We start from the raw sequence: 25,898 nt of genomic DNA, 5'->3' as shown, positions 1-25,898 counted from the left end.
GGACAGAGAGAGGGGGAAATGAGAGAGGGGGAGAGATGGAGAGGGATAGATAGAAAGAGGGGGAAAAGAGAGAGAGGAGGAGAGATGGAGAGGGATAGATAGAAAGAGGGGGAAAAGAGAGAGAGGAGGAGAGATGGAGAGGGATAGATAGAAAGAGGGGGAAAAGAGAGAGGAGGAGAGATGGAGAGGGATAGATAGAAAGGGGGAAAAGAGAGAGGAGGAGAGATGGCGAGGGACAGATAGAAAGAGGGAGAAGAGAGAGGGGGGGAGAGATGGAGAGGGACAGATAGAAAGAGGGGGAAGAGAGAGGGGGGGAGAGATGGAGAGGGACAAATAGTGGGGGAAGAGAGATAGAGGGGGAGAGATGGAGAGGGACAGAGAGAGGGGGAAGAGAGAGAGGGGGGAGAGATGGAGAGGAACAAAAAGAGAGGGGGGGAAAGAGAGAGGGAGAGGGAGAGAGACACACACAGACAGAGAAGGAGAGATGGGGATGGAGAGGGAGAAACAGAGAGAGAGAGACACAGAAGAGGAGAGAGAGAGAGAGAGTGATGGAGGTAGAGTGACTGAGAGAGAGAGGTAGAGACAAGAAGAGAGTGACAGAGGGAGAAGGTGTGAGAGAGATGTAGAGAGAGGGGAAGGGGGAGACACAGAGGGAGAGAGAGTGATTCAGAGAGAGAAACAGAAAGAGACACAGGGAGAGATAGAGTGGGAATGACAGAGAGAAAGACACAGACAGAGAGAGAGAGGTAGAGAGTGACTGAGGGAGAGATGGCAGACACAGGGAGGGAGAGAGGGAGGAAAGGGGGAGATACAGAGAGGCAAAGAGAGAAGGAGATGCGGAATGGGAAAGAGATGGGGAGAGATGGAGAGGGGGATAGAGGAAAGAGATGGGGAGAGATGGAGAGGGGGGATAGGAGACAAAAAGAGTTCGCAAGAAGGAGAAAGTGGCAGTGGTGAGCAGGAAGCGTAAGAGTGAAGAGGTGGGTGGAGAGACTGAAAGAGGGATAAAGATGGATTGAGAGACGGAGAGAGAGAGATGGAGTGAGAGACAGAGAGAGAGATGGAGTGAGAGACAGAGAGAGAGATGGAGTGAGAGACAGAGAGAGAGAGAAGGAGTGAGAGACGGAGAGAGAGATGGAGTGAGAGACAGAGAGAGAGATGGAGAGAGATGGAGAGAGAGATGGAGTGAGAGACGGAGAGAGAGAGATGGAGTGAGAGAGAGAGAGATGGAGTGAGAGACAGAGAGAGAGATGGAGTGAGAGACAGAGAGAGAGATGGAGTGAGAGACAGAGAGAGAGAGAAGGAGTGAGAGACGGAGAGAGAGATGGAGTGAGAGACAGAGAGAGAGATGGAGAGAGATGGAGAGAGAGATGGAGTGAGAGACGGAGAGAGAGAGATGGAGTGAGAGAGAGAGAGATGGAGTGAGAGACAGAGAGAGAGATGGAGTGAGAGACAGAGAGAGATGGAGTGAGAGACGGAGAGAGAGATGGAGTGAGAGACAGAGAGAGAGATGGAGTGAGAGACGGAGAGAGAGATGGAGTGAGAGACAGAGAGAGAGATGGAGTGAGAGATGGAGAGAGAGATGGAGTGAGAGACGGAGAGAGAGAGATGGAGTGAGAGACAGAGAGAGATGGAGTGAGAGACAGAGAGAGAGATGGAGTGAGAGACAGAGAGAGATGGAGTGAGAGACAGAGAGAGATGGAGTGAGAGACGGAGAGAGAGATGGAGTGAGAGACGGAGAGAGAGATGGAGTGAGAGACAGAGAGAGAGATGCATTGAGAAACGGAGAGAGAGATGGAGTGAGAGACGGAGAGAGAGAATGGAGTGAGAGACGGAGAGAGAGAGATGGAGTGAGAGACGGACAGAGAGAGATGGAGTGAGAGACAGAGAGAGATGGAGTGAGAGACAGAGAGAGAGATGGAGTGAGAGACAGAGAGAGAGATGGAGTGAGAGACAGAGAGAGATGGAGTGAGAGACGGAGAGAGAGATGGAGTGAGAGACGGGGAGAGAGAGATGGAGTGAGAGACAGAGAGAGAGATGCATTGAGAAACGGAGAGAGAGATGGAGTGAGAGACGGAGAGAGAGAATGGAGTGAGAGACGGAGAGAGAGAGATGGAGTGAGAGACGGACAGAGAGAGATGGAGTGAGAGACAGAGAGAGATGGAGTGAGAGACAGAGAGAGAGATGGAGTGAGAGACAGAGAGAGAGATGCATTGAGAAACGGAGAGAGAGATGGAGTGAGAGATGGAGAGAGAGATGGAGTGAGAGACGGAGAGAGATGGAGTGAGAGACGGAGAGAGATGGAGTGAGAGACAGAGAGAGAGAGATGGAGTGAGAGACGGAGAGAGAGAATGGAGTGAGAGACGGAGAGAGAGAGATGGAGTGAGAGACGGGCAGAGAGAGATGGAGTGAGAGACAGAGAGAGATGGAGTGAGAGACAGAGAGAGAGATGGAGTGAGAGACAGAGAGAGAGATGCATTGAGAAACGGAGAGAGAGATGGAGTGAGAGATGGAGAGAGAGATGGAGTGAGAGACGGAGAGAGAGAGATGGAGTGAGAGACGGAGAGAGATGGAGTGAGAGACGGAGAGAGATGGAGTGAGAGACAGAGAGAGAGAGATGGAGTGAGAGACGGAGAGAGAGAGATGGAGTGAGAGACAGAGAGAGAGAGATGGAGTGAGAGACGGAGAGAGAGAGATGGAGTGAGAGACGGAGAGAGAGATGGAGTGAGAGACGGAGAGAGAGAGATGGAGTGAGAGACGGAGAGAGAGAGATGGAGTGAGAGACGGAGAGAGAGATGGAGTGAGAGACTGAGAGAGAGATGGAGTGAGAGACGGAGAGAGAGAGATGGAGTGAGAGACGGAGAGAGAGAGATGGAGTGAGAGACAGAGAGAGATGGAGTGAGAGACAGAGAGAGATGGAGTGAGAGACAGAGAGAGAGATGGAGTGAGAGACGGAGAGAGAGATGGAGTGAGAGACGGAGAGAGAGATGGAGTGAGAGACGGAGAGAGAGAGATGGAGTGAGAGACAGAGAGAGAGATGGAGTGAGAGACAGAGAGAGATGGAGTGAGAGACAGAGAGAGATGGAGTGAGAGACGGAGAGAGAGATGGAGTGAGAGACGGAGAGAGAGAGATGGAGTGAGAGACGGAGAGAGAGAGATGGAGTGAGAGACAGAGAGAGATGGAGTGAGAGACAGAGAGAGAGATGCATTGAGAAACGGAGAGAGAGATGGAGTGAGAGACGGAGAGAGAGATGGAGTGAGAGACAGAGAGAGAGATGGAGTGAGAGACAGAGAGAGAGATGCATTGAGAAACGGAGAGAGAGATGGAGTGAGAGACGGAGAGAGAGATGGAGTGAGAGACGGAGAGAGAGATGGAGTGAGAGACAGAGAGAGAGATGGTGTGAGAGACAGAGAGAGAGATGCATTGAGAAACGGAGAGAGAGAGATGGAGTGAGAGACAGAGAGAGAGATGGAGTGAGAGACAGAGAGAGAGAGAGATATATGGAGTGAATTATTGCAGGGTTTGTAGTTTAGGGAGGGAAATTGTTGACAGGAAATAGTGAGCAATGTTTAATTCTGGAAAGGGGGAAGTGTTGATAGACAAATTCCTCTCGGGAATAATTACAGCTGCACGGACTGGGGAGAGAGAGAACACTTTGTTAGTGCTCTGTTAATGGGGTAGGTACTCTGGGTAAAGCTTCCTCTACACTGTCCCCCATCCCAGGGACAGGACAACATGGGGTTAGATACAGAGTAAAGCTTCCTCTACACTATCCCCCCATCTCAGGGACAGGGACAGCACGGGCTGAGATACAGAGTAAAACTTCCTCTACACTGTCCCCCCATCAAACACTCCCAGGGACAGGGACAGCACGGGGTTAGATACAGAGTAAAGCTCCCTCTACACTGTCCCGCCCCAATCCAGGGACAGGGACAGCACGGGGTTAGATACAGAGTAAAGCTCCCTCTACACTGTCCCGCCCCAACCCAGGGACAGGGACACCACGGGGTTAGATACAGAGTAAAACTTCCTCTACACTGTCCCCCCATCAAACACTCCCAGGGACAGGGACAGCATGGGGTTAGATACAGAGTAAAGCTCCCTCTACACTGTTCCCCCCCACCATCCTAGGGACAGGACAACATGGGGTTAGATACAAAGTAAAGCTCCCTCTACACTGTCCCACCATCAAACACTCCCAGGGACAGGGACACCACGGGGTTAGATACAGAGTAAAGCTCCCTCTACACTGTCCCCCCCATCAAACACTCCCAGGGACATGGACATCACAGGGTTAGATACAGAGTAAAGCTCCCTCTACACTGTCCCCCCACATCCCAGGGACAGGGACAGCACGGGGTTAGATACAGAGTAAAGCTCCCTCTACACTGTCCCCCATCAAATACTCCCAGGGACAGGGACAGAACGGGGTTAGATACAGAGTAAAGCTCCCTCTACACTGTCCCACCATCAAACACTCCCAGGGACAGGGACACCACGGGGTTAGATACAAAGTAAAGCTCCCTCTACACTGTCCCCATCAAACACTCCCAGGACAGGGACAGCATGGGGTTAGATACAAAGTAAAGCTCCCTCTACACTGTCCCCCCCATCAAACACTCCCAGGGACAGGGACAGCACAGGGTTAGATACAGAGTAAAGCTCACTCTACACTGTCCCACCATCAAACACTCCCAGGGACAGGGACATCACAGGGTTAGATACAGAGTAAAGCTCCCTCTACACTGTCCCCCCATCCCAGGGACAGGGACAGCACGGGGTTAGATACAGAGTAAAGCTCCCTCTACAATGTCCCCCCCCCCCCCATCCCAGGGACAGGGACATCACGAGGTTAGATCCTGAATGTTGCTGGAGCTGTTTAATGTGCTGGCAGTCTTCCAGAAAGGGTGTGTGTCTCTCTCTCTCTGTCTCTCTCTCTCTCTCACTCACACGCTGTGAGGAATTACATGGGAAGTTGCAGTGCTCAGGGACTGCACGGACACAGACGAGGGACAGAGTGACCGAGTAGCCGAGCATCCCACACAACCGTGTCTGATCGTAGCTCCTGCCCAGGTACAAACTTTGCCAAACTGAACCTGAACATTTCCAGCGTCCGTTCCCTCGAGATGGAATCAGATCCGTAATTCTGGGCTAGAGTCCCATAGAGTCTGCCTGCTCGCCATCCCTCTCTCTGTCTCTCCCTCACTCTCTCTCCCTCTTTCTTGCTCTCTGTCTCCCTCTCCCTCTCCCTTTTTCTCTCTCTCTCTGTCTCTCCCCCTCTCTCGTTCTCTATCTCTCTCTGTCTCCCTCTCTCTCTCTCCCCCCTCTCTGCCTCTTCCCCTTTCTCGTTCTCTGTCTCCCTCTCTGTCTCCCTCTCCCCCTTTCTCACTCTCTGTCTCCCTCTCCCCCTCTCTCTGTCTCTCCCCCACTCTTTCCCTCTCCCCCTTTCTCGCTCTCAGTCTCTCTCTCTCTCTGTGTCTCCCTCTCACTGTCTGTCTCTCTCTCTGTCTTCTTCTCTGTCTCACTCTCTCTGTCTCTGCCCTCTCTCTCCCTTTCTCGTTCTGTCTGTCTCCCCCTCTCTGTCTCCCTTTCTCTGTCTCTCCCTCTCACTGTTTCTCTCTCTCTCTCTTTCTGTCTCTGTCTGTCTCTCTCTCTCTCTCTATGTCTCTCTGTCTCTGTCACTCCGTCTGTCTCTCTCACTCTCTCTTTATCTCTGTCTTCTCTCTCTCTCCCCCTTTTATCTCTCCCTGTCTCTCTCTCTCCTTCCCTCTCTCTTTATCTCTGTCTTCTCTCTCTCTCTCCCCCGTTTATCTCTCCCTGTCTCTCTCTCTCTCTTCCCTCTCTCTCTATCTCTCTGTCTCTCTCTCTCCCATGTCTCTCTCTCTCTCCTTCCCTCTCTCTCTCTCTCTGTCCCTTCTGACTCTCCACCCTCCAATGTGCTGATCTCTGATGTCCTAACTCTGCTGTCTCACTCACCATTCACTTTGTCCTTCAGAATTTAATCGCTATCTCTCCTCTCCCTCACCCTCCCGTTCAGTTTGAGATGGAGTGGGAGAGAGAGAGCCTTACGCCCAGCTTGAAAGGCTAGAGGGAGCCTTACTCCCGGGTATGAAAGGGTAGGCAGAGCGTTACTCCCAGTTTGAAAGTGTAGAGGGAGCCTCACTCCCAGTTTGAAACTGTAGAGAGAGCCTTACACCCTGGTTCGTAAAGGTAGAGGAAGCCTTACCACCGGGATTTGAAAGGGTAGAGGGAGCCATTCTTGAAGCTCGAAAGAGTAGAGGGAGCCTTTCTCCCAGCTTGAAGCGGTAGAGGATGCCTGATTCCCAGCTTCGAACGGGTAGAGAGAGCCTCACTCACGGGTTTGAAAGGGGTAGAGAGAGCCTTACACCCGGGTTTGAAAGGGGTAGAGGGAGCGTGGGCCCGTCCCGAACACCCTCCCCTCCCAGACTCGACAGCAGAGCAGTCTGAGGAGAGGCGACGCCGTGTTGGGGGTGGGATAGCCTGCTACGAGGGCGGGTGTGCGGGCTGAATGGCCTTTCTCCGGACTGTCCTATGGGTTCCCTGATGACGGTGTGAGCAGAGGAGGGGTGGGGAGAGGGATAAGGAGTAGGGGGGGGGGGGATAAAGCTGTCATACTAAGGGAAATGGTTCTCTTTCCCCAGGGGCAGGATGTTGTCTCGATCTGCAAAATAATTAGGGGCTCCTAAGGCAGCGTTCTCAACAGCGAGATCCTTATCTCGTCTCTCCTGGTCGCTCTGCACCAGCAATGACTGTGTGTTCATCTGTTTAGATGTTTACTTCCTGTCTCTTGAGCATGTTAGGGTGGATCGGCAGTGGGGAAATTGTCCCGTAGTGCCCAGGGATGTGCAGGTTAGGGTGGATTGGCCGTGGGGGAATTGTCCCGTAGTGCCCAGGGATGTGCAGGTTAGGGTGGGTTGGCCGTGGGGAAATTGTCCCGTAGTGCCCAGGGATGTGCAGGTTAGGGTGGGTTGGCCGTGGGGAAATTGTCCCGTAGTGCCCAGGGATGTGCAGATCAGGGTGGATCGGCCGTGGGGAAATTGTCCCGTAGTGCCCAGGGATGTACAGGTTACGGTGGATTGGCCGTGGGGAAATTGTCCCGTAGTGCCCAGGGATGTGCAGGTTAGGGTGGATCGGCCGTGGGGAAATTGTCCCATAATGCCCAGGGATGTGCAGGTTAGGGTGGATCGGCCGTGGGAAATTTTCCCGTAGTGCCCAGGGATGTGCAGGTTAGCGTGGATTGGCCGTGGGGAAATTGTCCCGTAGTGCCCAGGGATGTGCAGGTTAGGGTGGATGGGCCGTGGGGAAATTGTCCCGTAGTGCCCAGGGATGTGCAGGTTAGGGTGGATCGGCCGTGGGAAATTGTCCCGTAGTGCCCAGGGATGTGCAGGTTAGGGTGGATGGGCCGTGGGGAAATTGTCCCGTAGTGCCCAGGGATGTGCAGGTTAGGGTGGATCGGCCGTGGGAAATTGTCCCGTAGTGCCCAGGGATGTGCAGGTTAGGTGGGTTGGCCATAGGGAAATTGTCCCGTAGTGCCCAGGGATGTGCGGGTTCGGGCGGGTTGGCTGTGGGGAAATTGTCCTGTAGTGCCCAGGGATGTGCGGGTTCGGGCGGGTTGGCCGTGGGGGAATTGTCCCATAGTGCCCAGGAATGTGCGGGTTAGGGTGGGTTGGCATTGGGGAAATTGTCCTGTAGTACCCAGGGATGTGTGGGTTGGCCATGGGGAAATTGTCCCGTAGTGCCCAGGGATGTGCAGTTTATGGTGGATTGGTCGTGGGGAAATTGTTCTGTAGTGCCCAGGGATGTGCAGGTTAGGGTGGATTGGCCGTGGGGAAATTGTCCCGTAGTGCCCAGGGATGTGCAGGTTAGGGTGGGTTGGCCGTGGGGAAATTGTCCCGTAGTGCCCAGGGATTTGCAGGTTAGGGTGGGTTGGCCGTGGGGAAATTGTCCCGTAGTGCCCAGGGATGTGCAGGTTAGGGTGCGTTGGCCGTGGGGAAATTGTCCCGTAGTGCCCAGGGATGTGCAGGTTAGGGTGGATTGGCCCATGGGGAAATTGTCCCGTAGTGCCCCGGGATGTGCAGGTTAGGGTGGATTGGCCGTGGGGAAATTGTCCCGTAGTGCCCAGGGATGTGCAGGTTAGGGTGGATTGGCCGTGGGGAAATTGTCCCGTAGTGCCCAGGGATGTGCAGGTTAGGGTGGGTTGGCTGTGGGAAATTGTCCCGTAGTGCCCAGGGATGTGCAGGTTAGGGTGGATTGGCCGTGGGGAAATTGTCCCGTAGTGCCCAGGGATGTGCGGGTTAGGGTGGATTGTCCGTGGGGAAATTGTCCCGTAGTGCCCAGGGATGTGCAGGTTAGGGTGGATTGTCCGTGGGGAAATTGTCCCGTAGTGCCCAGGGATGTGTAGGTTAGGGTGGGTTGGCCGTGGGGAAACGCAGTGTTATGGACATGGTGTGTGGGAAGTTCTTTGGAGGGGTCAGTACAGACCTGATGGGTGGTACAGCCTGCTTCCCACCATGCGGGGGGATTGACGCTGCTGTGACTCCCCTCCTCAGGGCTATCGCTGACGGGCAGAGGAGGGGGAATTTATCAGCGTTCCGAACACCTCCCGTAAACCCGCGATGCTGTCTTCGAAAAAGGTGAGTCTCTCTCGTCTCCTGCCATCATGGTCTCGGGGGATGGGGGCTGCTGTGATCCGAACGGGGGTCGGGATGGAGTGTCGGTGGGAGCAGGAGGAAGCTGGAGGTGCACAGATCAGCGAGGGTGCCGCTCCGGGAGTGGGGAGGGGTTGGGTGCCGGAGAGCGAGAGCTGCTAATAAAGTCAGCAGTGCCCTTCTCACAGGGGGCAGGGGGTCTGCGAGTGCGGAGGTGGGGTTGGAATTATGCATGGCATTGGTCGGAGCACAGCTGGAGGGGAAAGTGTGTGTGTGTGTGAGAGAGAGAGGGAGAGAGACAGTGTGTGAGAGACGAAGAGAGACAGTGAGGGAGAGATTGAGAGAGAGAGAGACGGTGACAGGGCGAGTGAGAGAGAGATTGGGAGAGGGAGGGAGAGAGACAGTGAGAGAGGGAGGGAGAGAGACAGTGAGAGAGAGAGGGAGAGAGACAGTGAGGGAGAGAGGAAGAGAGACAGTGAGGGAGAGATTGAGAGAGAGAGAGACGGTGACAGGGTGAGTGAGAGAGAGATTGGGAGAGGGAGGGAGAGAGACAATGAGAGAGAGAAGGAGAGAGACAGTGAGAGAGAGAGGGAGAGAGACAGTGAGGGAGAGAGGAAGAGAGACAGTGAGGGAGAGATTGAGAGAGAGAGACGGTGACAGGGCGAGTGAGAGAGAGATTGGGAGAGGGAGAGAGAGAGACAATGAGAGAGAGAAGGAGAGAGACAGTGAGAGAGAGAGGGAGAGAGACAGTGAGAGAGAGAGGAAGAGAGACAGTGAGGGAGAGATTGAGAGAGAGAGACGGTGACAGGGCAAGTGAGAGAGAGATTGGGAGAGGGAGGGAGAGAGACAATGAGAGAGAGAGGGAGAGAGACAGTGAGAGAGAGAGGAAGAGAGACAGTGAGGGAGAGATTGAGAGAGAGAGAGACGGTGACAGGGTGAGTGAGAGAGAGATTGGGAGAGGGAGGGAGAGAGACAATGAGAGAGAGAATGAGAGAGACAATGAGAGAGAGAAGGAGAGAGACAGTGAGAGAGAGAGGAAGAGAGACAGTGAGGGAGAGATTGAGAGAGAGAGACGGTGACAGGGCGAGTGAGAGAGAGATTGGGAGAGGGAGGGAGAGAGACAGTGAGAGAGAGAGGGAGAGAGACAGTGAGGGAGAGATTGAGAGAGAGAGAGACGGTGACAGGGCGAGTGAGAGAGAGATTGGGAGAGGGAGGGAGAGAGACAGTGAGAGAGGGAGGGAGAGAGACAGTGAGAGAGAGAGGGAGAGAGACAGTGAGGGAGAGAGGAAGAGAGACAGTGAGGGAGAGATTGAGAGAGAGAGAGACGGTGACAGGGTGAGTGAGAGAGAGATTGGGAGAGGGAGGGAGAGAGACAATGAGAGAGAGAAGGAGAGAGACAGTGAGAGAGAGAGGGAGAGAGACAGTGAGGGAGAGAGGAAGAGAGACAGTGAGAGAGAGAGGGAGAGAGACAGTGAGGGAGAGATTGAGAGAGAGAGAGACGGTGACAGGGCGAGTGAGAGAGAGATTGGGAGAGGGAGGGAGAGAGACAGTGAGAGAGAGAGGAAGAGAGACAGTGAGAGAGAGGGAGAGAGACAGTGAGGGAGAGAGGAAGAGAGACAGTGAGGGAGAGATTGAGAGAGAGAGACGGTGACAGGGCGAGTGAGAGAGAGATTGGGAGAGGGAGGGAGAGAGACAGTGAGAGAGGGAGGGAGAGAGACAGTGAGAGAGAGAGGGAGAGAGACAGTGAGAGAGAGAGGAAGAGAGACAGTGAGGGAGAGATTGAGAGAGAGAGAGACGGTGACAGGGTGAGTGAGAGAGAGATTGGGAGAGGGAGGGAGAGAGACAATGAGAGAGAGAATGAGAGAGACAGTGAGAGAGAGAGGAAGAGAGACAGTGAGGGAGAGATTGAGAGAGAGAGACGGTGACAGGGCGAGTGAGAGAGAGATTGGGAGAGGGAGGGAGAGAGACAATGAGAGAGAGAAGGAGAGAGACAGTGAGAGAGAGAGGGAGAGAGACAGTGAGGGAGAGAGGAAGAGAGACAGTGAGGGAGAGATTGAGAGAGAGAGACGGTGACAGGGCGAGTGAGAGAGAGATTGGGAGAGGGAGGGAGAGAGACAGTGAGAGAGGGAGGGAGAGAGACAGTGAGAGAGAGAGGGAGAGAGACAGTGAGGGAGAGAGGAAGAGAGACAGTGAGAGAGAGAGGGAGAGAGACAGTGAGGGAGAGAGGAAGAGAGACAGTGAGGGAGAGATTGAGAGAGAGAGACGGTGACAGGGCGAGTGAGAGAGAGATTGGGAGAGGGAGGGAGAGAGACAATGAGAGAGAGAAGGAGAGAGACAGTGAGAGAGAGAGGGAGAGGGACTGTGAGGGAGAGAGGAAGAGAGACAGTGAGGGAGAGATTGAGAGAGAGAGACGGTGACAGGGCGAGTGAGAGAGAGATTGGGAGAGGGAGGGAGAGAGACAGTGAGAGAGAGAGGGAGAGAGACAGTGAGAGAGAGAGGGAGAGAGACAGTGAGGGAGAGAGGAAGAGAGACAGTGAGGGAGAGATTGAGAGAGAGAGACGGTGACAGGGCGAGTGAGAGAGAGATTGGGAGAGGGAGGGAGAGAGACAATGAGAGAGGCGGGAGAGAGACAGTGAGAGAGAGAGGGAGAGGGACTGTGAGAGAGAGAGGGAGAGAGACAGTGAGGGAGAGAGGAAGAGAGACAGTGAGGGAGAGATTGAGAGAGAGAGACGGTGACAGGGCGAGTGAGAGAGAGATTGGGAGAGGGAGGGAGAGAGACAATGAGAGAGAGAAGGAGAGAGACAGTGAGAGAGAGAGGGAGAGAGACAGTGAGGGAGAGAGGGAGAGAGACAGTGAGGGAGAGAGGAAGAGAGACAGTGAGGGAGAGATTGAGAGAGAGAGACGGTGACAGGGCGAGTGAGAGAGAGATTGGGAGAGGGAGGGAGAGAGACAATGAGAGAGAGAATGAGAGAGACAATGAGAGAGAGAGGGAGAGAGACAGTGAGAGAGGGAAAGAGAGAAGGAGAGAGACAGTGAGAGAGATTGAAAGGGAGAGAGAGACAGTGAGAGCGGGAGAGAGTGAGAGAGATTGAGAGAGAGAGAGTGAGAGGGTGAGAGACAATGAGAGAGAGAGAGGGAGAGGGAGAGACAGTGAGAGATTGAGAGAGGGAGAGAGACAGTGAGAGAGAGGGAAAGAGAGAAGGAGAGAGACAGTGAGAGAGAGAGGAAGAGAGACAGTGAGGGAGAGAGACAGTGAGAGAGAGAGACAATGAGAGAGAGAGGGAGAGAGGGAAAGAAAGAAGGAGAGAGACAGTGAGAGAGAGGGAGAGAGACAGTGAGAGAGATTGAGAGAGGGAGAGAGAGAGACAATGAGAGAGAGGGAGAGAGATAGTGAGAGCGGGAGAGAGTGAGAGAGATTGAGAGAGAGAGAGAGAGAGAGTGAGAGGGTGAGAGACAATGAGAGAGAGAGAGGGAGAGACAGTGAGAGACAGAGAGAGATTGAGAGAGGGAGAGAGACAGTGAGAGAGAGGGAAAGAGAGAAGGAGTGAGACAGTGCGAGAGAGAGGAAGAGAGACAGTGAGGGAGAGAGACAGTGAGAGAGAGGGAAAGAGAGAAGGAGAGAGACAGTGAGAGAGAGGGAAAGAGAGAAGGAGAGAGACAGTGAGAGAGAGGAAGAGAGACAGTGAGTGAGAGAGACAGTGAGAGAGGGGGAAGAGAGAAGGAGAGAGACAGTGAGAGAGAGAGGAAGAGAGACAGTGAGGGAGAGAGAGAGACAGTGAGAGAAAGAGGGAGAGAGACAGTGAGGGAGAGAGAGAGACAGTGAGAGAAAGAGGGAGAGAGAGAGGGAGAGAGACAGTGAGAGAGAGGGGGAGAGAGACAGTGAGAGTGAGAGAGAGATACAGTGAGAGAAAGAGGGAGAGAGAGAGAGGGAGAGAGACAGTGAGAGAGAGAGACAGCGAGAGAAAGAGAGTGAGAGAGAGTGACCGAGTGAAGCAGAGAGATACTCAGAGAGAGACACACTGAGATTGAGAGAGAGACAGAGAGAGATAGTCACCGAAACAGAGACAGTGAGAGACAGAGAGACACTCAGAGGGAGAGAGGCACGCAGCAATTCAGGGGGACAGACAGAAAGAGAGAGAGGGGTAGTGAGACAGACAGCGAAAGACAGAAAGAGACGACAAAGGAGAGAGACACGTAGAGATTCACAGAGAACAACAGAGAGAAAGGTAGATAGTGACATAGTGAGACAGAGAGAGATCCAACACAGAGACAGGAATAGGCAGAGAGAGAACAACACAGACAGACTGAGAGAGAGGGAGAGACAGTGCAGGGCTCCCTCGGCGCTGACCCTCCCACAGTGCGGGGCTCCCTCAGCGCTGACCCTCCCACAGTGCGGGGCTCCCTCGGCGCTGACCCTCCCACAGTGCGGGGCTCCCTCAGCACTGACGCTCCCACAGTGCGGGGCTCCCTCAGCGCTGACCCTCCCACAGTGTGGGGCTCCCTCAGCGCTGACCCTCCCACAGTGCGGGGCTCCCTCAGCACTGACCCTCCCACAGTGCGGGGCTCCCTCAGCGCTGACCCTCCCACAGTGCGGGGCTCCCTCAGCACTGACCCTCCCACAGTGCGGGGCTCCCTCAGCACTGACCCTCCCACAGTGCGGGGCTCCCTCAGCACTGACCCTCCCACAGTGCGGGGCTCCCTCAGCACTGACCCTCCCACAGTGCGGGGCTCCCTCAGCGCTGACCCTCCCACAGTGCGGGGCTCCCTCAGCACTGACCCTCCCACAGTGCGGGGCTCCCTCAGCACTGACCCTCCCACAGTGCGGGGCTCCCTCAGCACTGACCCTCCCACAGTGCGGGGCTCCCTCAGCACTGACCCTCCCACAGTGCGGGGCTCCCTCAGCGCTGACCCTCCCACAGTGCGGGGCTCCCTCAGCACTGACCCTCCCACAGTGCGGGGCTCCCTCGGCGCTGACCCTCCCACAGTGCGGGGCTCCCTCGGCGCTGACCCTCCCACAGTGCGGGGCTCCCTCAGCGCTGACCCTCCCACAGTGCGTGGCTCCCTGGCCACTACGGGACAATTTCCCACGGCCGAACCACCCTGACCCGCACATCTTTGGACTGTGGGAGGAAACCCACGCAGACACTGAGCTCGGAGAACGTGCAAACTCCACATAGACAGTCGCCCGAGGCTGGGATCGAACCCGGGACCCTCACGCCATGAGGCAGCAGTGCCAACCACTGAGCCACCGTGCCCGCCCAACGTTAAGGGCATTGGGACGAAAATGGAATCGTGGCGCAAATCGGAGGGCCGAAGGGCGCGGACTGACGTCCTGTGTTCTCTCTTTCCCCGCCAGGGTCCGGACGACGAGGAAGGGGATGAGAGCAGGCCCACGGCCAGCGGGACCTGCCTGTCGGTGGTAGGCCTCATCCTGGCGACCGTGGGTTGGCTGGCCTCAGTGGCCTGTTGCTCGCTGCCGCTGTGGAAGCGGACCGAGTTCAGTGGGCAGACTCTGATGGTGCGGCAGACCATGGTGGAGGGCCTGTGGGTCAGCTGCATCCTGCCGGGCGTGGGCAAGGCCAACTGCCGCACCTACGGCGGCTCGGGCAAGGACGTGCCCCTCGATGTCTACGTAGGCCGCATCCTGACCCTCGCGGCCGTGGCTATGGCCTTCCTGGGCCTGCTGGTCAACTGGGCCGGCAGCCGGTGCTGCAGCCTGGTGGGCAACCAGGAGACCAAGTCCCGGCTACTGACAGCCTCGGGCCTAGCCTTCCTGGTGGCCGGCGCCGCCCAGCTGCTGGCCGTCACCTGGCCGGCCTACGTGCTGGCCACGGAGTTCCACCACCCGCTGGTCCACGAGGTGCTGGCCATCTCCATCGGGCCCTGCATCCACCTGGGCTGGGGGGCCGGCGCCCTCCTGCTGGCCGGCGGTGCCCTCCTGGCCTCGCCCTGTTGCCGCCGGCAACGCCGAGGCCGGCGCCGACGCTCCCGCTCCCGCGACTACTCCAGCCCCTATTCCCCCGGGGGCCGGGAGCAGGGGACCGGCGTCCGCAACTTCGTGTGAGGTAATGGCGTCAAAATGGCCGATGGCAAGACCCCGCCCCCCCCCCAGAGCCTTTATTGACATTCGACGTCGGCCATTTTGTCCCTTTTCCCCGCCTTGCCATTTCCCTTCCTCCCCTCTCGAATAATGGGCCTCAAAATGGCCGACGGCAATGCCCCCCCCTCCCGCCTCCACTGAGCCTTTATTGATGTTTGATGTCGGCCATTTTGTCTTCTTTCCTGCTCACTCCACGCCTCTCCGTTCTCTTCCTCCCCCCTTGAAAAACGGGCCTCAAAATGGCCGACGGCAAGGCCCCACCCCTCCCCCAAGCCTTTATTGATGTTCGACGTTGATGTCCACCATTTTGTTCCTTTTCCCCGCTCTCTCCCCGCCTCCCCCGTTCCTTTCCTCCAGTCTCGAAAAACGGGGCCCCCAAGCCTCGTTGACGTCTTCCGTCGACGTCGCCAACCGCCATTTCATCGGAGACCACCCCCCTGACCACCTCTGGCCCGGAAACGCCCCTCCTCGCCTCCCAGTTCCCTTCTTCCCCTCTCGTGAAACGGGCATCAAAATGGCCGACAAGGCCTCGGGCCTTCATTGACGTCCTTCATCGACGGCGCCGACCACTATTTCGTCTGAGGTCGACCCCTCCCGACCCCGGAAGCCTCAAACCCCATCCCCCTCCTCCCCCTCCCCTCCCCAGCGGTGGGGGGGTGGGGGGGACGGTGTCGGATCAAAAGGTTGTGTTGAAAGTTAATAGGGAGACGGGGCTTCGTGCGTTGTCTATATCTGACGGCTGTAATGGTCAAGCAACCACACTTCCATTAATAAAGCGTTTGAGGCTGAATGGGAGTCTTCATTTGGCACACAGGGTCACGCTGAGAGGTGTACACATTCGCTCACAATCAGACGCACGTGCACTCTGGCTCACACTCAGTCGCCCAGTCGCTCGCTCGCAGTCAGACACACACACGCATTCCACTGACATTTGGAAACACACACACTCACAGACACACACACACTCGCTCACACTCAGACATAGACACACACTCTCACACGCAGATACACACAAACTCACTCACACTCAGACATAGACACACACTCACACGCAGATACACACAAACTCACTCACACTCAGACATAGACACACACTCTCACACGCAGATACACACAAACTCACTCACACTCAGACATAGACACACACTCTCACACACAGATACACGCAAACTCACTCACACTCAGACATAGACACACACTCTCACACACAGATACACGCAAACTCACTCACACTCAGACATAGGCGCACACTCTCACACACAGATACACGCAAACTCACTCACACTCAGACATAGACACACACTCTCACACACAGATACACATAAACTCACTCACACTCAGACATAGACACACTCTCACACACAGATACACACAAACTCGCTCACACTCAGACATAGACACACACTCTCACACACAGATACACGCAAACTCACTCACACTCAGACATAGACGCACACTCTCACACACAGATACACACAAACTCACTCACACTCAGACATAGACGCACACTCTCACACGCAGATACACACAAACTCGCTCACACTCAGACATAGACACACACTCTCACACGCAGATACACACAAACTCGCTCACACTCAGACATAGACGCACACTCTCACACGCAGATACACACAAACTCGCTCACACTCAGACATAGACACACACTCTCACACGCAGATACACACAAACTCGCTCACACTCAGACATAGACACACACTCTCACACGCAGATACACACAAACTCGCTCACACTCATAGACGCACACTCTCACACGCAGATACACACAAATTCGCTCACACTCAGACATAGGTGCACACTCTCACACACAGATACACGCAAACTCACTCACACTCAGACATAGACGCACACTCTCACGCACAGATACACACAAACTCGCTCACACTCAGACATAGACACACACACTCACACTCAGATACACGCAATCTCGCTCACACTCAGACAGAGACGCACACTCTCACACAGATACACGCAAACTCACTCACACTCAGACATAGACGCACACTCTCACACGTAGATACACACAAACTCACACTCAGACATAGACGCACACTCTCACACAGATACACGCAAACTCACTCACACTCAGACATAGACACACACTCTCACACGTAGATACACACAAACTCACACTCAGACATAGACGCACACTCTCACACACAGATACACACAAACTCACTCACACTCAGACATAGACGCACACTCTCACACACAGATACACACAAACGCGCTCACACTCAGACATAGACACACACTCACACACAGATACCAACAAACTCGCTCACACTCAGACATAGACACACACTCTCACACACAGATACACACAAACTCGCTCACACTCAGATATAGACACACACTCTCACACACAGATACACACAAACTCACTCACACTCAGACATAGACACACACTCTCACACACAGATACACACAAACTCACTCACACTCAGACATAGACACACACTCTCACACATAGATACACACAAACTCGCTCACACTCAGACATAGACACACACTCTCACACGCAGATACACGCAAACTCGCTCACACTCAGACATAGACGCACACTCTCACCCGCAGATACACACAAACTCGCTCACACTCAGACAGAGACACACACTCTCACACACAGATACACGCAAACTCACTCACACTCAGACATAGACACACACTCTCACACGCAGATACACACAAACTCACTCACACTCAGACATAGACACACACTCTCACACGCAGATACACGCAAACTCGCTCACACTCAGACATAGATGCACACTCTCACACGCAGATACACACAGGTACTGCTGCTCACACTCAGACATAGACACACACTCTCACACACAGATACACACAAACTCGCTCACACTCAGACATAGACACACACTCTCATACACAGATACACACAAACTCACTCACACTCAGACACACACTCTCACACACAGATACACACAAACTCACTCACACTCAGACATAGACACACACTCACACACAGATACACACAAACTCGCTCACACTCAGACATAGACACACTCTCACACACAGATACACACAAACTCACTCACACTCAGACATAGACACACACTCTCACACGCAGATACACGCACACTCGCTCACACTCAGACATAGACACACACTCTCACACACAGATACACACAAACTCACTCACACTCAGACATAGACACACACTCTCACACACAGATACACACAAACTCACTCACACTCAGACATAGACACACACTCTCACACACAGATACACACAAACTCACTCACACTCCGACACAGACGCACACTCTCACACGCAGATACACACAAACTCACTCACACTCAGACATAGACACACACTCTCACACACAGATACACACAAACTCACTCACACTCAGACATAGACACACACTCTCGCACACAGATACACACAAACTCACTCACACTCAGACATAGACACACACTCACACACAAACTCGCTCACACTCAGACATAGACACACACTCTCACACACAGATACACACAAACTCGCTCACACTCAGACACAGACACACACTCTCACACTCAGATACACACAAACTCACTCACACTCAGACACACACTCAAAATTTACACAGTGGCTATTATTATCTGCAATACACACAGGTACTGCTGTTCACTATAATACACACAGGGACTGCTGTTCACTATAATACACACAGGGACTGCTGTTCTGTATAATATACACAGGGACTGCTGTTCACTATAATACACACAGGAACTGCTGTTCTCTATAATACACACATGGACTGCTGTTCACTATAATACACACAGGGACTGCTGTTCACTATAATACACACAGGGACTGCTGTTCTCTATAATACACACTGGAACTGCTGTTCACTATAATATACACAGGGACTGCTGTTCACTATAATATACACAGGGACTGCTGTTCTCTATAATACACACACGGACTGCTGTTCACTATAACATACCCAGGGACTGCTGTTCTCTATAATACACACAGGGACTGCTGTTCACTATAATACACATAGGGACTGCTGTTCTCTATAATACACACAGGGACTGCGGTTCTCTATAATACACACAGGGACTGCTGTTCACTATAATATACACAGGGACTGCTGTTCACTACAATACACACAGGGACTGCTGTTCTCTATAATACACACAGGGACTGCTGTTCACTATAATACACACAGGGACTGCTGTTCACTATAATACACACAGGGACTGCTGTTCTCTATAATACACACAGGGACTGCTGTTCACTATAATTCACACAGGGACAGCTGTTCACTATAATACACACACGGTCTGCTGTTCACTATAACACACACAGGGACTGCTGTTCACTATAATACACACAGGGACTGCTGATCAATATAATACACACAGGGACTACTGTTCACTATAATATACACAGGAACTGCTGTTCTCTATAATACACACAGGGACAGCTGTTCACTATAATATACACAGGAACTGCTGTTCTCTATAATACACACAGGGACTGCTGTTCACTAAAATACACACAGGGACTGCTGTTCAATATAATACACACAGGGACTGCTGTTCACTATAATACACACAGGAACTGCTGTTCTCTATAATACACACAGGGACTTCTGTTCTCTATAATACACACAGGGACTGCTGTTCACTATAATACATACAGGGACTGCTGTTCACTATAATACACACAGGGACTGCTGTTCACTATAATACACACAGGGACTGCTGTTCACTATAATACACACAGGGACTGCTGTTCACTATAATACACACAGGGACTGCTGTTCACTATAATACACACAGGGACTGCTGTTCTCTATAATACACACAGGAACTGCTGTTCTCTATAATACACACAGGGACTTCTGTTCTCTATAATACACACAGGGACTGCTGTTCACTATAATACATACAGGGACTGCTGTTCACTATAATACACACAGGGACTGCTGTTCACTATAATACACACATGGACAACTGTTCACTATAACACACACGGTGTGCTGTTCTCTATAATACACACAGGGACTGCTGTTCACTATAATACACACAGGGACTGCTGTTCACTATAATATACTCAGGGACTGCTGTTCACTATAATACACACAGGGACTGCTGTTCACTGTAATATACACAGGGACTGCAGTTCACTATAATACACACAGGGACTGCTGTTCTCTATAATACACACAGGGACTACTGTTCTCGATAATACACACAGGGACTGCTGTTCACTATAATACACACAGCGACTGCTGTTCTCTATAATACACACGGGGACTGCTGTTCACTATAATATACACACAGGTACTGCTGTTCTCTATAATACACACAGGGACTGCTGTTCACTATAATATACACAAGGACTGCTGTTCACTATAATATACACAAGGAATGCTGTTCACTATAATATATACAAGGAATGCTGTTCACTATAATATACACAACGAATGCTGTTCACTATAATACACACAGGGACTGCTGTTCTCTATAATACACACAGGGACAGCTGTTCACTATAATACACACAGGGACTGGTGTTCACTGTAATATACACAAGGACTGCTGTTCACTATAATATACACAAGGAATGCTGTTCACTATAATATACACAAGGACTGCTGTTCTCTCTAATACACACAGGGACTGCTGTTCACAATAATACACACAGGGACTGCTGTTCACTATAATACACACAGGGACTGCTGTTCTCTTTTGTACACTCAGGGACTGCTGTTCTCTATAATATACACAGGGACTGCTGTTCACTTTAATACACACAGGGACTGCTGTTCTCTATCATATACACAGGAACAGCTGTTCTCTATAATACACAGGGACTGCTGTTCACTATAATATACACAGGGACTGCTGTTCTCTATAATATACACAGGGACTGCTGTTCTCTATAATACACACAGGGACTGCTGTTCACTATAATATACCCAGGGACTGCTGTTCACTATAATACACACAGGAACTGCTGTTCACTATAATACACACAGGAACTGCTGTTCACGATAATACACAGGGACTGCTGTTCTCTATAATACACACAGGGACTGCTGTTCACTATAATATACCCAGGGACTGCTGTTCTCTATAATACACACAGGGACTGCTGTTCACTATAATACACACAGGGACTGCTGTTCACTTTCATATACACAGGGACTGCTGTTCTCTATAATACACACAGGGACTACTGTTCTCGATAATACACACAGGGACTGCTGTTCACTATAATACACACAGCGACTGCTGTTCTCTATAATACACACGGGGACTGCTGTTCACTATAATATACACACAGGGACTGCTGTTCTCTATAATACACACAGGGACTGCTGTTCACTATAATACACACAGGGACTGCTGTTCACTATAATACACACAGGGACTGCTGTTCACTATAATACACACAGGGACTGCTATTCTCTATAATACACACAGGGACTGCTGTTCTCTATAATACACACAGTTACTGCTGTTCACTATAATACACACAGGTCCTGCTGTTCTCTATAATACACACAGGGACTGCTGTTCACTATAATACAGACAGGGACTGCTATTCTCTATAATATACACATGGACTGCTGTTCTCTATAATACAGACAGGGACTGCTGTTCTATATAATACACACAGGGACTGCTGTTCACGATAGTACACACAGGGTCTGCTGTTCACTATAATATACACAGGGACTGCAGTTCACTATAATAAACACAGGGACTGCTGTTCTCTATAATATACACAGGAACAGCTGTTCTCTATAATACACAGGGACTGCTGTTCAGTATAAGACACACAGGGACTGCTGTTCACTATAATACACACAGGGACTGCTGTTCTCTATAATACACACAGGGACTGCTGTTCTCTATAATACACACAGGGACTGCTGTTCACTATAATACACACAGGAACTGCTGTTCACTATAATATACACAGGGACTGCTGTTCTCGATAATATACACAGGGACTGCTGTTCTCTATAATACACACAGGGACTGCTGTTCACTATAATACACATAGTGACTGCTGTACTCTATAATACACACAGGAACTGCTGTTCTCTATAATACACACAGGGACTGCTGTTCACTATAATACACACAGGGACTGCTGTTCTCTGTAATACACACAGGGACTGCTGTTCACTATAATACACACAGGGACTGCTGTTCACTATAATATACACAGGAACAGCTGTTCTGTATAATACACACAGGGACTGCTGTTCTCTATAATACACACAGGGACTGCTGTTCACTATAATACACACAGGGACTGCTGTTCTCTGTAATACACACAGGGACTGCTGTTCACTATAATACACACAGGGACTGCTGTTCTCTGTAATACACACAGGGACTGCTGTTCACTATAATACACACAGGGACTGCTGTTCACTATAATATACACAGGAACAGCTGTTCTCTATAATACACAGGGACTGCTGTTCTCTATAATACACACAGGGACTGCTGTTCTCTATAATACACACAGGAACTGCTGTTCTCTATAATACACACAGGGACTGCTGTTCACAATAATACACACAGGGACTGCTGTTCACTATAATACACACAGGGACTGCTGTTCACTATAATACACACAGGGACTGCTGTTCACTATAATACACACAGGGACTGCTGTTCTCTATAATACACACAGGGACTGCTGTTCACTATAATACACACAGGGACTGCTGTTCTCTATAATACACACAGGGACTGCTGTTCACTATAATACACATAGTGACTGCTGTACTCTATAATACACACAGGAACTGCTGTTCTCTATAATACACACAGGGACTGCTGTTCACTATAATACACACAGGGACTGCTGTTCTCTGTAATACACACAGGGACTGCTGTTCACTATAATACACACAGGGACTGCTGTTCACTATAATACACACAGGGACTGCTGTTCACTATAATATACACAGGAACAGCTGTTCTCTATAATACACACAGGGACTGCTGTTCTCTATAATACACACAGGAACTGCTGTTCTCTATAATACACACAGGGACTGCTGTTCACTATAATACACACAGGGACTGCTGTTCACTATAATACACACAGGGACTGCTGTTCACTATAATACACACAGGGACTGCTGTTCACTATAATACACACAGGTACTGCTGTTCTCTATAATACACACAGGGACTGCTGTTCACTATAATACACACAGGGACCGCTGTTCTCTATAATACACACAAGGACTGCTGTTCACTATAATATACACAGGAACTGCTGTTCTCTATAATACACACAGGGACTGCTGTTCACTATAATACACACAGGGACTGCTGTTCACTTTCATATACACAGGGACCGCTGTTCTCTATAATAGACACAAGGACTGCTGTTCTCTATAATACACCCAGGGACTGCTGTTCTCTATAATACACACAGGGACTGCTGTTCTCTATAATACACACAGGGACTGCTGTTCTCTATAATACACACAGGAACTGCTGTTCACTATAATACACACAGGGACTGCTGTTCTCTATAATACACACACAGGGACTGCTGTTCACTAAAATACACCCAGGGACTGCTGTTCTCTATAATACACACAGGGACTGCTGTTCTCTACAATACACACAGTGACTGCTGTTCACTATAATACACACAGGGACTGGTGTTCACTGTAATATACACAAGGACTGCTGTTCACTATAATATACACAAGGACTGCTGTTCACTATAATATACACAAGGAATGCTGTTCTCTATAATATACACAAGGACTGCTGTTCTCTATAATACACACAGGGACTGCTGTTCACTATAATACACACAGGGACTGCTGTTCACTATAATACACACAGGGACTGGTGTTCACTGTAATATACACAAGGACTGCTGTTCACTATAATATACACAAGGACTGCTGTTCACTATAATATACACAAGGAATGCTGTTCACTATAATATACACAAGGAATGCTGTTCACTATAATATACACAACGAATGCTGTTCACTATAATACACACAGGGACTGCTGTTCTCTATAATACACACAGGGACTGCTGTTCACTATAATACACACAGGGACTGGTGTTCACTGTAATATACACAAGGACTGCTGTTCACTATAATATACACAAGGAATGCTGTTCACTATAATATACACAAGGACTGCTGTTCTCTCTAATACACACAGGGACTGCTGTTCACAATAATACACACAGGGACTGCTGTTCACTATAATACACACAGGGACTGCTGTTCTCTTTTATACACTCAGGGACTGCTGTTCTCTATAATATACACAGAGACTGCTGTTCACTTTAATACACACAGGGACTGCTGTTCTCTATAATATACACAGGGACTGCTGTTCACTTTAATACACACAGGGACTGCTGTTCTCTATCATATACACAGGAACAGCTGTTCTCTATAATACACAGGGACTGCTGTTCACTATAATATACACAGGGACTGCTGTTCTCTATAATACACACAGGGACTGCTGTTCACTATAAAATACCCAGGGACTGCTGTTCACTATAATACACACAGGAACTGCTGTTCACTATAATACACACAGGAACTGCTGTTCACGATAATACACAGGGACTGCTGTTCTCTATAATACACACAGGGACTGCTGTACACTATAATATACCCAGGGACTGCTGTTCTCTATAATACACACAGGGACTGCTGTTCACTATAATACACACAGGGACTGCTGTTCTCTATAATACACACAGGAACTGCTGTTCTCTATAATACACACAGGGACTGCTGTTCACTATAATACACACAGGGACTGCTGTTCTCTATAATACACACAGGGACTGCTGTTCACTATAATACACACAGGGACTGCTGTTCACTATAATATACACAGGAACAGCTGTTCTCTATAATACACAGGGACTGCTGTTCTCTATAATACACACAGGGACTGCTGTTCTCTATAATACACACAGGAACTGCTGTTCTCTATAATACACACAGGGACTGCTGTTCACTATAATACACAGAGGGACTGCTGTTCACTATAATACACACAGGGACTGCTGTTCACTATAATACACACAGGGACTGCTGTTCACTATAATACACACAGGGACTGCTGTTCTCTATAATACACACAGGAACTGCTGTTCTCTATAATACACACAGGGACTGCTGTTCTCTATAATACACACAGGGACTGCTGTTCACTATAATACACACAGGGACTGCTGTTCACTATAATACACACAGGGACCGCTGTTCTCTATAATGCACACAAGGACTGCTGTTCACTATAATATACGCAGGGACTGCTGTTCTCTATAATACACACAGGGACTGCTGTTCACTATAATACACACAGGGACTGCTGTTCACTTTCATATACACAGGGACCGCTGTTCTCTATAATACACACATGGACTGCTGTTCTCTATAATACAGACAGGGACTGCTGTTCTATATAATACACACAGGGACTGCTGTTCACGATAGTACACACAGGGTCTGCTGTTCACTATAATATACACAGGGACTGCAGTTCACTATAATAAACACAGGGACTGCTGTTCTCTATAATATACACAGGAACAGCTGTTCTCTATAATACACAGGGACTGCAGTTCACTATAATAAACACAGGGACTGCTGTTCTCTATAATATACACAGGAACAGCTGTTCTCTATAATACACAGGGACTGCTGTTCAGTATAAGACACACAGGGACTGCTGTTCTCTATAATACACACAGGGACTGCTGTTCTCTATAATACACACAGGGACTGCTGTTCACTATAATACACACAGGAACTGCTGTTCACTATAATATACACAGGGACTGCTGTTCTCTATAATATACACAGGGACTGCTGTTCTCTATAATACACACAGGGACTGCTGTTCACTGTAATATACCGAGGGACTGCTGTTCTCTATAATACACACAGGGACTGCTGTTCACTATAATACACATAGTGACTGCTGTTCTCTATAATACACACAGGAACTGCTGTTCTCTATAATACACACAGGGACTGCTGTTCACTATAATACACACAGGGACTGCTGTTCTCTGTAATACACACAGGGACTGCTGTTCACTATAATACAC

General features: G+C 50.7%; 1 protein-coding gene across 1 annotated transcript; it reads left to right on the top strand.

The window, feature by feature from the left end:
• The first annotated feature begins 4,974 nt into the window (after window positions 1–4,974).
• LOC122545483 (claudin-4-like) lies at window positions 4,975–15,560 on the top strand. Its single transcript, XM_087981790.1, has 3 exons — window positions 4,975–5,074; window positions 8,572–8,655; window positions 14,027–15,560. Exons 2-3 carry the CDS (start codon window positions 8,638–8,640, stop codon window positions 14,732–14,734), a joined length of 726 nt encoding a protein of 241 aa, XP_087837916.1. The 5' UTR covers window positions 4,975–5,074; window positions 8,572–8,637; the 3' UTR covers window positions 14,735–15,560.
• Window positions 15,561–25,898: the final 10,338 nt, after the last annotated feature.

The sequence above is a fragment of the Chiloscyllium plagiosum genome, unplaced genomic scaffold (assembly GCF_037043375.1).
Source record: "Chiloscyllium plagiosum isolate Xiang-an unplaced genomic scaffold, Cpla_swu_hap1 HiC_scaffold_41, whole genome shotgun sequence".
NCBI lineage: Eukaryota > Metazoa > Chordata > Chondrichthyes > Orectolobiformes > Hemiscylliidae > Chiloscyllium > Chiloscyllium plagiosum.
Note: the sequence above shows the minus strand (reverse complement) of the source record. Positions and strands in the feature narration are given on the sequence as shown.